Here is a 12,921-nt window from a genome sequence, read left to right as displayed (position 1 = left end):
GTATTGAGGATAAGCTTCAATTGACACAAGGTATGTTGAACAGTATAAAAAGCAGTTTGCATGTTCTGGAAAGCTTTTGAAAGAGACGAGGCACAACAGTAAATAACAGTATCATCAGCATAAAAATAAAGTTGTGCATTTTGGACATTTTTGTCTAAATCATTTATATAAATAGTGAATAAGAGAGGACCAAGTACAGAGCCTTGGGGCACACTATTAAAGACAGACAATTTAACAGACATAAGCCCATCAAATTGAGTGCACTGAGTTCTATCAGACAGATAGTTAGCAAACCATGCAACTGCATGCCCGAAAGACCTACACTCGACAATCTCTGCCTTAGTATAGCATGATCAACTGTATCAAAAGCCTTAGAGAGATCAACAAAAAGTGAGACACCGTGCTGTTTTTTGTCAAGGGCTTCAGTGATATCATTTAAAACCTTCATGGCTGCTGTAATTGTGCTATGCTTCTTCCTGAAGCCCGATTGGTACATTTGACAAAATAGAGTTAGTAAATAAAAACTATTTTAGCTGTTCACTTACAAGGGTTTCAAGTATTTTCACCAGGGGTGACAGCTTTGAGATTAGCCTATAATTATTTAAAAGAGTTGGATCTCCCCCTTTTAAAAGTGGTAGGACAAATGCTGATTTCCAGATCTTTGGAATTTCATTCATTACAGTGGTTCAGCTATGAAATCAGCTGCCAGATTTAAAAAGCAGGGATCCAAAAGATCAGGACCTGCAGGCTTTCTCTGATCTAAGGATTTCAGGGCGTTATGTACTGTATCACCTGCACTGAGAATGGCAAAAAGCTAAAAGTTTGACCAGCTCTCACTGGTTCATCCACACAGGGTTGTACAGAGACAGATGACACTGAATCAAACAGCCTACCAGATGATACAAAGTGCTCATTGAAACAATTCAGCATTTCTGTTTTGTCATATATAGCAACAGAGTCCTTCAAAAACACATGACGGTAATTCATTAACATTACCAGACATAGACTTTGCCTTCCAAAACTTTCTAAGGTCATTCAGGTTATCAGTGGTAACAGACATAAAATATTCAGACTTGGCCTTCCTGAGAAGAAAATAACACTTGTTTCGTAACTGCCTAAAAATAAGCCAATCAGCATCAGAACATGATTTCCTTGCTTTAGCCCAGGCTAGATTACGGTCGTGTAAGACAGCTCAGAAGAAAACCATGGATTATCCCGCCCTTTAACCCTGAACCTGCTGAATGGGGCATGTTTGTTTACTATTTGGGAAAAAACATCATGAAAGAATTCAGGCAGTTTCCACATCAGGGATAAACTCAATCTTGCTCCAGTCAAAATAAAACAAATCATGAAAGAAAGCCTGCTCATTAAAACACTTCAAATTTTCTTACGAATAAAACGTGGGTTTGTCTTTGGAACCTTAGTAATCCTAAAAGCACGGTCACTTAAATCCTTAAAAAAACACCAACCGCAGAATATTTATGTTGTGTTGGATTGCAAGTTGTCATCCTGCAATTTGTCTGTGCCTGTGATTTCTTACATTGAATTGTAGGCATTTCTTGTTGTCACAAACGTGTGTATAGGTGGCAGGGAAGCCAGGCGCAGGATAATAAACTCGGTAAATGGAGTAATTTAATAAAACAAAACATAACTCCAAAACCATAAATACAAATTAAACCAAATACAAACACGAAACTGAAACAAGAAACAATCTCTGACAAAGACATTATGGGAAACAGAGGGTTCAATACAGGTAATGAATGGGATTGAAACCAGGTGTGTAGGAAGACAAGACAAAATCAATGGAAAATGAAAAATGGATCAATGAGGCCTAGTCGACCGCCGAGCACCACCAGAACAAGGAGTGGCATCGACTTCGGAAGAAGTCGTGATCGTTGTCAATCACTTGTTTTATGATTGCCATGAATGATGGCTAACTTTGAGGGCAACTGAGGAGAGCACTCACAAATGAACATCTAATCAAATGGCTACCCAGACTATTTGCATTGCCTCCCCCCTTTTATGCCGCTGCTACTCTCTGCTGTTATCATCTATGCATAGTCACTTTAATAACTACAGTGCCTTGCGAAAGTATTCGGCCCCCTTGAACTTTGCGACCTTTTGCCACATTTCAGGCTTCAAACATAAAGATATAAAAATGTATTTTTTTGTGAAGAATCAACAACAAGTGGGACACAGTCATGAAGTGGAACGACATTTATTGGATATTTCAAACTTTTTTAACAAATCAAAAACTGAAAAATTGGGCGTGCAAAATTATTCAGCCCCTTTACTTTCAGTGCAGCAAACTCTCTCCAGAAGTTCAGTGAGGATCTCTGAATGATCCAATGTTGACCTAAATGACTAATGATGATAAATACAATCCACCTGTGTGTAATCAAGTCTCCGTATAAATGCACCTGCACTGTGATAGTCTCAGAGGTCCGTTAAAAGCGCAGAGAGCATCATGAAGAACAAGGAACACACCAGGCAGGTCCGAGATACTGTTGTGAAGAAGTTTAAAGCCGGATTTGGATACAAAACGATTTCCCAAGCTTTAAACATCCCAAGGAGCACTGTGCAAGCGATAATATTGAAATGGAAGGAGTATCAGACCACTGCAAATCTACCAAGACCTGGCCGTCCCTCTAAACTTTCAGCTCATACAAGGAGAAGACTGATCAGAGATGCAGCCAAGAGGCCCATGATCACTCTGGATGAACTGCAGAGATCTACAGCTGAGGTGGGAGACTCTGTCCATAGGACAACAATCAGTCGTATATTGCACAAATCTGGCCTTTATGGAAGAGTGGCAAGAAGAAAGCCATTTCTTAAAGATATCCATAAAAAGTGTCGTTTAAAGTTTGCCACAAGCCACCTGGGAGACACACCAAACATGTGGAAGAAGGTGCTCTGGTCAGATGAAACCAAAATTGAACTTTTTGGTAACAATGCAAAACATTATGTTTGGCGTAAAAGCAACACAGCTGAACACACCATCCCCACTGTCAAACATGGTGGTGGCAGCATCATGGTTTGGGTCTGCTTTTCTTCAGCAGGGACAGGGAAGATGGTTAAAATTGATGGGAAGATGGATGGAGCCAAATACAGGACCATTCTGGAAGAAAACCTGATGGAGTCTGCAAAAGACCTGAGACTGGGACGGAGATTTGTCTTCCAACAAGACAATGATCCAAAACATAAAGCAAAATCTACAATGGAATGGTTAAAAAATAAACATATCCAGGTGTTTAGAATGGCCAAGTCAAAGTCCGGACCTGAATCCAATCGAGAATCTGTGGAAAGAACTGAAAACTGCTGTTCACAAATGCTCTCCATCCAACCTCACTGAGCTCGAGCTGTTTTGCAAGGAGGAATGGGAAAAAATGTCAGTCTCTCGATGTGCAAAACTGATAGAGACATACCCCAAGCGACTTACAGCTGTAATCGCAGCAAAAGGTGGCGCTACAAAGTATTAACTTAAGGGGGCTGAATAATTTTGCACGCCCAATTTTTCAGTTTTTGATTTGTTAAAAAAGTTTGAAATATCCAATAAATGTCGTTCCACTTCATGATTGTGTCCCACTTGTTGTTGATTCTTCACAAAAAAATACAGTTTTATATCTTTATGTTTGAAGCCTGAAATGTGGCAAAAGGTCGCAAAGTTCAAGGGGGCCGAATACTTTCGCAAGGCACTGTACATATTACCTTGACTAACCGGTGCCCCCGCACATTGACTCTGTACTGGTACCCCCGTACATATATAGCTATTGTTATTTTACTGCTGCTCTTTAATTACTTGATACTTATTTCTTATTCCTATTTTTTTTAAACTGCATTGTCGGTTAGGGGCTCGTAAGTAAGCATTTCACTGTATGGTCTACACCTGTTGTATTCGGCGCATGTGACTAATAAAATTAGATTTGTTTAGCGCTAGACAGATTCAGGCCATGGGGCTAGTTCTATGGAGTGTTCACCTAGATCTGGCACCGCTCTGCTCAATTAAAGTCATTGTAACACATGGGCTGCTCTGTTTTGTTCAAAGCACTGACACACCTATGGGCTTTAAACTCAGTCAGTTCAGGTCAGGAGATATATTGAAAAACAAATCATGGATTTATTTTTAAAGCGCTAGAATAATAGATGATTATCAAGTAATGAATTGAATTTTTAATTTATCAATAGACTGATCTCAAATGAAAGTGACTCCCACACCCTGACAAGAAAATACACAATTGTTCATCTCAAACAGATGCATGAAAGTCATCTTTAATAAATTCCTTTGCTACATCGGCAAAACAGAAGCTAACTAAACCTACAATGATATAGTAACTCAAATAAAACAACTGTTTTGCCATTAGCAGGCATTTTCTCTCTCTTTTTAATGATATCCTGTCGTGATGGCACATACATTTTCTCTCTCTTTTTATTGATATCCTGTCGTGATGGCACAGCCATTTTCTCTCTCTTTTTAATGATATCCTGTCGTGATGGCACAGACACTTTCTCTCTCTTTTTAATGATATCCTGTCGTGATGGCACAGACATTTTCCCTCTCTTTTTAATGATATCCTGTCGTGATGGCACAGACATTTTCTCTCTCTTTTTAATGATATCCTGTCGTGATGGCACAGACATTTTCCCTCTCTTTTTAATGATATCCTGTCGTGATGGCACAGACATTTTCCCTCTCTTTTTAATTATATCCTGTCGTGATGGCACAGACATTTTCCCTCTCTTTTTAATGATATCCTGTCGTGATGGCACAGACATTTTCTCTCTCTTTTTAATGATATCCTGTCGTGATGGCACAGACATTTTCTCTCTCTTTTTAATGATATCCTGTCGTGATGGCACAGACATTTTCCCTCTCTTTTTAATGATATCCTGTCGTGATGGCACAGACATTTTCCCTCTCTTTTTAATGATATCCTGTCGTGATGGCACAGACATTTTCCCTCTCTTTTTAATGATATCCTGTCGTGATGGCACAGACATTTTCCCTCTCTTTTTAATGATATCCTGTCGTGATGGCACAGACATTTTCTCTCTCTTTTTAATGATATCCTGTCGTGATGGCACAGACATTTTCCCTCTCTTTTTAATGATATCCTGTCGTGATGGCACAGACATTTTCTCTCTCTTTTTAATGATATCCTGTCGTGATGGCACAGACATTTTATCTCTCTTTTTAATGATATCCTGTCGTGATGGCACAGACATTTTCCCTCTCTTTTTAATGATATCCTGTCGTGATGGCACAGACATTTTCCCTCTCTTTTTAATGATATCCTGTCGTGATGGCACAGACATTTTCAGTGGGACATTTCAATGGCAGCAGCTTTTTTCTTTTTAGTCCTTGGGCACTAAAGGACTTGAAAGTTCACTCTAGTTCGAGCGGGCCACTCCATTCTTTCATTTTCCTTCAATGATGAAACATGCATATAGGGCGACCTGCATTTTTGACAGATCTGCCGAAATTCATGCCTTCGAGACAGGCAGACAGAGGCCCTTTTTACATGATGAATAGCGGCATTTAAAAGTTGCTGAAAGTGAAGATTGCACAGTCTATCATTTACAGTTGCCTGAATATGGTAATGGGTTCATTATCCTGGGTGCTGGGCAGAATCCAAGTTTTTTTACATTTTTCTTTTTTCCATGAAAAATGATTGACAGACCAAATGGTTTGATAAAGAGCCTACAGACAACAAACATATTGTTTCCTATACAGTAGTGTTTGTCCCAAATGGCACCCTATTTCCTATATAGTGCACAAATTTGGACCAGGGCACATAGGGGTCTGGTCAAAAGTAGTGCACTATATAGGGAATAGGGTGCCATTTGGGACGCAGGCTTTGTTGCCAATCATTACACTGCCTATTAAGCAACCGATGAGATGGGGAATGGGGTTTGCATTTTCACCTGTGTCTTGTGATAATGGAGGTTTGCCTCCAGAGGATGTATTGCTGCTATACCATAACATTGAAACTGCTCATGGCAGTTTGTCATGTTTGAATGGTTTGTCATATTTGTACCATGAATATGAATTGTGTTGTATAAAATTACAGATATATATAAATGTTCGATTAGATGACAGCAGGAATTGATATGAGACTGTAGCAACTGCATGAATATCTGTTTTATGATTGATAATTACAGTGTTAGTAATTGGAACTGTATTGTGTGCCTTACAGGACGTAGTGTGGTCTCAGTTTGGGTTCCCGGGTCGTAATGGGAGAGACAGCACACTGTGGATTGGTACCGAAGGTGCCAATACCCCGTGCCACCTGGACTCCTATGGGTATAACCTGGTACTACAGGTACAAGGAAGGTAATTATATAGGACTCCTATGGGAATAACCTGGTACTACAGGTACAAGGAAGGTAATTATATAGGATTCCTATGGGTATAACCTGGTACTACAGGTACAAGGAAGGTAATTATACGGGACTCCTATGGGTATAACCTGGTACTACAGGTACAAGGAAGGTAATTAAATGGGACTCCTATGGATATAACCTGGTACTACAGGTGCAAGGAAGGTAATTATACAGAGTAGTAATTGTGTTCAGTAGCACAAAGCGGGGGGGAAACACAGTGAAACAGAGCAGGATGAGCTGGACTTGTCCAATAAGAAGCATTGTTTTAGGTTTCTGTTGCAAATTGTTTTGCTCCAATGACTCCTAATGAACACAACCCAGTTTTACATACCTCACTATACCACACACTACTTTTCCCTTTCCGCTGAGCTGCTTGTAGTAGTGGTGCAGACGATGGATGTTTCCCCTTCACCAAGGGAATTGCACTATAGATTAAAATAAAACAATCTATCAGCATTATAGCTGAGAAGAAAGAAGTGCTGGAGGCAGACAATAGATTCAGCAAATCAACACAATGAGAACTGGCTCTGTACGGTAATGATCTACCCACCATTCGATGAGAACTGGCTCTGTACGGTAATGATCTACCAGCCATTCGATGAGAACTGGCTCTGTACGGTAATGATCTACCCACCATTCGATGAGAACTGGCTCTGTACGGTAATGATCTACCCACCATTCGATGAGAACTGGCTCTGTACGGCAATGATCTACCCACCATTCAATGAGAACTGGCTCTGTACAGTAATGATCTACCAACCATTCAATGAGAACTGGCTCTGTACGGTAATGATCTACCAACCATTCAATGAGAACTGGCTCTGTACAGTAATGATCTACCCACCATTCAATGAGAACTGGCTCTGTACGGTAATGATCTACCAACCATTCAATGAGAACTGGCTCTGTACGGTAATGATCTACCAACCATTCAATGAGAACTGGCTCTGTACGGTAATGATCTACCCACCATTCGATGAGAACTGGCTCTGTACGGTAATGATCTACCAACCATTCAATGAGAACTGGCTCTGTACGGTAATGATCTACCCACCATTCGATGAGAACTGGCTCTGTACGGTAATGATCTACCCACCATTTGTTCCCTCTAACTTTGAGGAAAGGATTTTAAAAACCTATTTTGGATGATAGAGAGGAGACGGATACTAGGAAGGGAAGGGGTGAGAGTCGGGGGGGGGGGGGGGTTAAGGTAGTGAAAGGGGGGAATGTGGGCTAGGGAGGGGGCGAGGGGGCTGAGAGGTGGTGGGGGGGGGGGGGGGGGGGGTCACTTGGTGAGAGAGTCAGATTGTTCCACTGGCCCCTGAAAGATAAAGTAATTTTGCTTTGGCAATGTAAACATGTTTCCCATGCCAACAAAGCCATTTGGAGGGAGGGAGGTATATGAGGTGAGGCTCTTTAGAACAGAGAGACATTAGTTATCATGTGGAGCACTGAGTCTACGACAAAAGCAAAACATATCACATTATGAAGATCACTCTATCCTTGTTTTGTTTAAATTGGCTGTTGAAACCTTTCACATTGAAGTGATGACCTAACCAACAAAGAACTTGCATGACATGATATTTTCAATATAGAGATGGATTGTATTGAACTATAGTTTCTTAAATTTCCTCAACTACGTAGGGTGTAACTATTATGGTGGCTTTGGGGATGATTGCTGTCCCTTTCAAATAAATATTAATTCATTATGAATCTAAACTGATCCTAGATCCTACATGAGCTGATCCTATATCAGCACTCCTACTCTGAGATGCCCTGTTGTGTTTTAGGAAGCGTTGGCACCTGTTCCCCCCTGCAGACACGAGTTGTCTGTACCCCAGCAGGATCCCCTATGAGGAGTCTAGTGTGTTCAGCCAGGTGGACGTGCTCCAACCAGACCTCCAGAGGTTCCCTGCTTTCAGACACGCCAGGGCCTACACAGTCACCCTGCAGCCTGGACAGGTACAGCACATTGGACCAGTTTCCCGGACATAGATTAAGCCTAATCTGCACTAAAAAACTATCGCAATGGAGATTCTCCCTTGAGCATGCTTTTTAGTCTAGGACTAGGTTTAATCTTTTTCCAGGAAACCAGCCCAACAGGGGCAACATATGTAACTCTCTCTACAAGTGTATCAAAGAGAATCCATTCAGCAAACACAGCTATTTGTACAAACTGACACTGTGAAAGTGCTCATCTCTTAATTTATGAGAAAAATATTTCCTCAGAGACAAATGTGTTTGAACTACATAAATACAATAGAGCACACGTTTGTCTCTGTGGTTTGATCAAAAGCATAAGCTGAGACATACCCCAAAATGTTTGTAGAGGTGCTGAGTAACGGAGAGTGAACTGTATAAAAATATTAAGACAGCTGCACACGCTATATATCGCGCTCCAAAAGTATTGTATCATTTCAAAATAACTGTCCCAACGACTGAGGTTAAAGTGCAGACAGTCTGCTTTAATTTGAGGGTATTTTCCTCCATATCGGGTAAACCGTTTAGAGATCACTGAAGTTTTTTTATGGGACCAAAGGTATTAGGACAAACTCACTTATGTGTACTAAAGGTTTATGTGTACTAAAGGTTTAGTGTTTGGTCCCATATTCCTAGCACTTAATGATTACATCAAGCTTGTGACTCTACAAAGTTGTTGGATGCATTTGCTGTTTGTTGTTTTGGTTTCAGATTATTTTGTGCCCAATAGAAATTAATGTTATATGATATATGGGTGATATTTATGCCTCAAACTTTATGAGCCTCCATCTGTCATACTTTTGGTCATATAGTGTAAGTATGTGGACACCTGCTCGTTGAACATCTTATTCCAAAATCCTGGGCCTTAATATGGAGTTGGTCCCCCCTTTGCTGCCACTCTTCTGGAAGGCTTTCCACTAGATGTTGGAACATTGCTGCAGGGACTTGCTTGCATTCAGACACAAAAGCATTAGTGAGGTCGGGCACTGATGTTGGGCGATTAGGCCTGGCTTGCAGTCGGCATTCCAATTCATCCCAAAGGTGTTCAATGGGGTTGAGATCAGGGCTCTGTGCAGGTCAGTCAAGTTCTTCCACACCGATCTTGACAAACCATTTCTGTATGGACCTCGCTTTGTACAATGGTGCATTGTCATGCTGAAACAGAAAAGGACCTTCCCCAAACTGTTGCCACAAGGTCGGAAGCACAGAGTCGTCTAGAATGTATGCTGTAGCGTTAAGTTTCCCTTCACTGGAACTAAGGAGCCTGAACCATGAATAACAGCCCCAGACCATTATTCCTCTTCCGCCAAACTTTACAGTTGGCACTATGCATTCGGGCAGGTTGCGTTCTCCTGGTATCCGCCTAACCCAGATTTGTCCGTTGGACTGCCAGATACTTAAGCGTGATTCATCACTCCAGAGAACGTGTTTCCACTGCTACAGAGTCCAATGGCGGCGAGCTTTATACCACTCCAGCCGACGCTTGGCATTGCGCATGGTGATCTTAGGCTTGTGTGCTCGGCCATGGAAACCCATTTCATGAAGCTCCCGACAAACAGTTGGACGTATCAGATATTGATACGTCTGTCTTGACATCAGATATTGATGCGTCTCTCTTGACATCAGATATTGATGCGTCTCTCTTGACATCAGATATTGATGCGTCTCTCTTGACATCAGATATTGATGCGTCTCTCTTGACATCAGATATTGATGCGTCTCTCTTGACATCAGATATTGATGCGTCTCTCTTGACATCAGATATTGATGCGTCTCTCTTGACATCAGATATTGATGCGTCTCTCTTGACATCAGATATTGATGCATCTCTCTTGACATCAGATATTGATGCGTCTCTCTTGACATCAGATATTGATGCATCTCTCTTGACATCAGATATTGATGCGTCTCTCTTGACATCAGATATTGATGCGTCTGTGCAAATGAAACAAAGCATGCAGCAGTCAGAGCTGTGTAGACTGAATGAATTAAGACTGCAGTGGAACCAGGGGATCAATAAGGGCTGTTCACTTTAATAAAGACCAAATCCACATCATGAATGAGACAGAAGCACTTGGGAGGGAGGATACAAGCTGCCATCTAATGGCTAGTCTCTCCCACTGTGTTAAATTAGGTGGCGTTCAGTGCGAAAAAAACGGTGTGCAACGTTCAATTAAACGGAAACGCTCTGTTCTGAATGACCAGTTGTAAAGCGGGGTTGGGGTTGTAGGATAGGGAACGCTGTCAACCTACCCTTTTAATTAGTCACTCATTGTTTCAAGACGCACCCTGTCACACCCACCAAATGTACCTCCATGTCTGTTCAAGAACGTTTTGGGGAAATGTGTCGTTCAGTACAAACCGTCATACGATATAGTAAATGTTTTATCAAACTGATCACTCCTTCAGCTCTACTACTTATTGACTGGCTATGCTCTGCTCTCCCATCCCCTGGACTATGAGCTGTGCTGCTAGCAGATATGTATAGATATTTTGGGCTCCTTCAAAGTTTCTACTCTGTAATATCTTCCGTATTCCTACTGATCACCTTGCATTTCTTCTGATGCGATCTGACCCTGTTGCCCTTCTGCTCCGATAGGTGCTGTTTGTCCCCAGACACTGGTGGCACTATGTGGAGTCTGTTGACCCCATCACCGTCAGTGTCAACTCCTGGATTGAGTTGGTATGTACAGTAAAGTCACCTCCAACTAAATGGTGTTAAGTATGTTTGTTTATGTGGAAATTGGACATTTGAGAGGAGGGCCATAATTATAGTACAGCTTGATGAAGAGTTTCCCACCACTAGCTACCACTACCGCCCATAGGGCCATGGTCAAAATGAGTGCACTATATAGGGAATAGGGTGTTGTTCAGGACACAGCCACAGTGACGGATGTGAGGGGTGTTGAGGCTCTCTGATGCTGTGGGTTTTTGAGTAATGAACAGGCATCAGAGTAAAGATACCCCTGTCATAATGATTTGTGAGTTTGCATGTAGAGGAGTGGTGCGCTGCATAACACAGTCACATACAGGTAATTGCCAAAATAATGGAAACACTTGAGTAAATGAGGGAAACAAAGTATATTGAAAGCAGGTACTTTCACACAGGTGTGGGTTAATTAAGTTCTGAGTTAATTAAGCAATTAATATCCCATCATGTTTAAGGTCATGTATAAAGATGCTGGGCAGGTCATTATTTTGGCTATCATGACTATGCCCCCATAGGATGACAATGCCCCCATCCACAGGGCACGAGTGGTCACTGAATGGTGTGATGAAAACCATATTCCCCACTTATGAGAGATTCTGGATCGGCGCCTGAGACAGCATTTTCAACCACCATCAACAAAACAATGATGGGATTTCTCGTGGAGGAATAGCATCACCCCCCCCCCCAATCGAGTTCCAGACACTTGTAGAATCTATGCCAAGGTGCATCGAAGCTGTTCTGGAGGCTCGTGGTGGCCCAACACCCTATTAAGACACGTTGTTGATGTTTCCTTTATTTTGGAAGTTACCTGCATCTAGATCAGAGGAATGTGCATTCAGGTAGTGTGTCACCTTCGATGCCTCCTGATAACTGTCTCTGAGACAAGGTCACAGACACAATCAATTATGCCTGCTGCACATAATGTCTTTATCAGCAACTTAATAGGAGTTTTTCTTTCTACTTCCTGATCTGATACAGGAAGTTGACGATGAGGCGAGAGTAGGCGAGGCCCTCACCAAAGCCATCGTCTGTGCTCTGAAGACGACACCTAGTAACGACAATGATGATGACTGGCTCAATCCCACTGAGGTACAGTATCCTAACACTAGCCTGAGTCCTAGATCTGACCGCATTAACAGATCTCGGACCAGGCTACCTTGACCCTGAGTTAACCTCTTCAAACTCTAGGTCTAAAGATTAGCATCGTCACAAGCCACAATCTGATGGCACATTTGCCATGCACACTCAGGGTCATTCTGACTGCAGTCCGACCATTTGTTCTGCTTATAAGAGCAGAGATCAGAAGGAGGAACTTGTTCTGGTGGGCTGAGGTCCAGAGAAAGAAAAAGTCCCAGGAATGCAGCATAGAACAAAAGAGGAGATTCCAACCCCCCCAGATTGACCAATCTGTCTAGCTCCAGTTAGCATTTGAGTTGTTGACTGATCTTGTGCTGGAGAATACCTAGCCTAAAACCGGCCTTTTTAGTTAAGAAATGAAGAGCTCCACAGAGATGACAAAGCAGAGCATAGTGTGTGTGACTAGTTTTTAATTTTTAAATGTTTTATTTAACTAGGCAAGTAAGTTAAGAACAAATTCTTATTTACAATGACGGCCTACTGGGGAATAGTGGGTTAACTGCCTTGTTCAGGAGCAGAACGACAGATTTTTACCTTGTCAGTTCGGGGATTCGATCCAGCAACCTTTCGGTTACTGGCCCAACACTCTAACCACTAGGCTACCTGCCTCCCCAAAGTTAAGAGACATAGTCCCTGTAAACACACAGTACTGACCATAGTCCCTGTAAACACACAGTACTGACCATAGTCCCTGTAAACACACAGTACTGACC

At 41.8% G+C, this 12,921-nt stretch overlaps 1 protein-coding gene across 6 annotated transcripts in view; it reads left to right on the top strand.

The window, feature by feature from the left end:
* hspbap1 (hspb associated protein 1) overlaps positions 1 to 12,921 on the top strand; it is a 35,622-nt gene that overhangs the window by 19,731 nt on the left and 2,970 nt on the right. For all 6 annotated transcript variants that reach the window (XM_036959209.1, XM_036959208.1, XM_036959211.1 and 3 more), the window contains 4 exons: positions 6,195 to 6,331; positions 8,172 to 8,343; positions 10,961 to 11,044; positions 12,050 to 12,160. In XM_036959209.1, the coding sequence (XP_036815104.1) occupies positions 6,195 to 6,331; positions 8,172 to 8,343; positions 10,961 to 11,044; positions 12,050 to 12,160 (504 nt within the window). The remainder of the gene's footprint in view (positions 1 to 6,194; positions 6,332 to 8,171; positions 8,344 to 10,960; positions 11,045 to 12,049; positions 12,161 to 12,921) is intronic.

The sequence above is a fragment of the Oncorhynchus mykiss genome, chromosome 22, assembly GCF_013265735.2.
Source record: "Oncorhynchus mykiss isolate Arlee chromosome 22, USDA_OmykA_1.1, whole genome shotgun sequence".
Lineage (NCBI taxonomy): Eukaryota > Metazoa > Chordata > Actinopteri > Salmoniformes > Salmonidae > Oncorhynchus > Oncorhynchus mykiss.
This window is presented reverse-complemented; position numbering and strand designations above follow the sequence as displayed.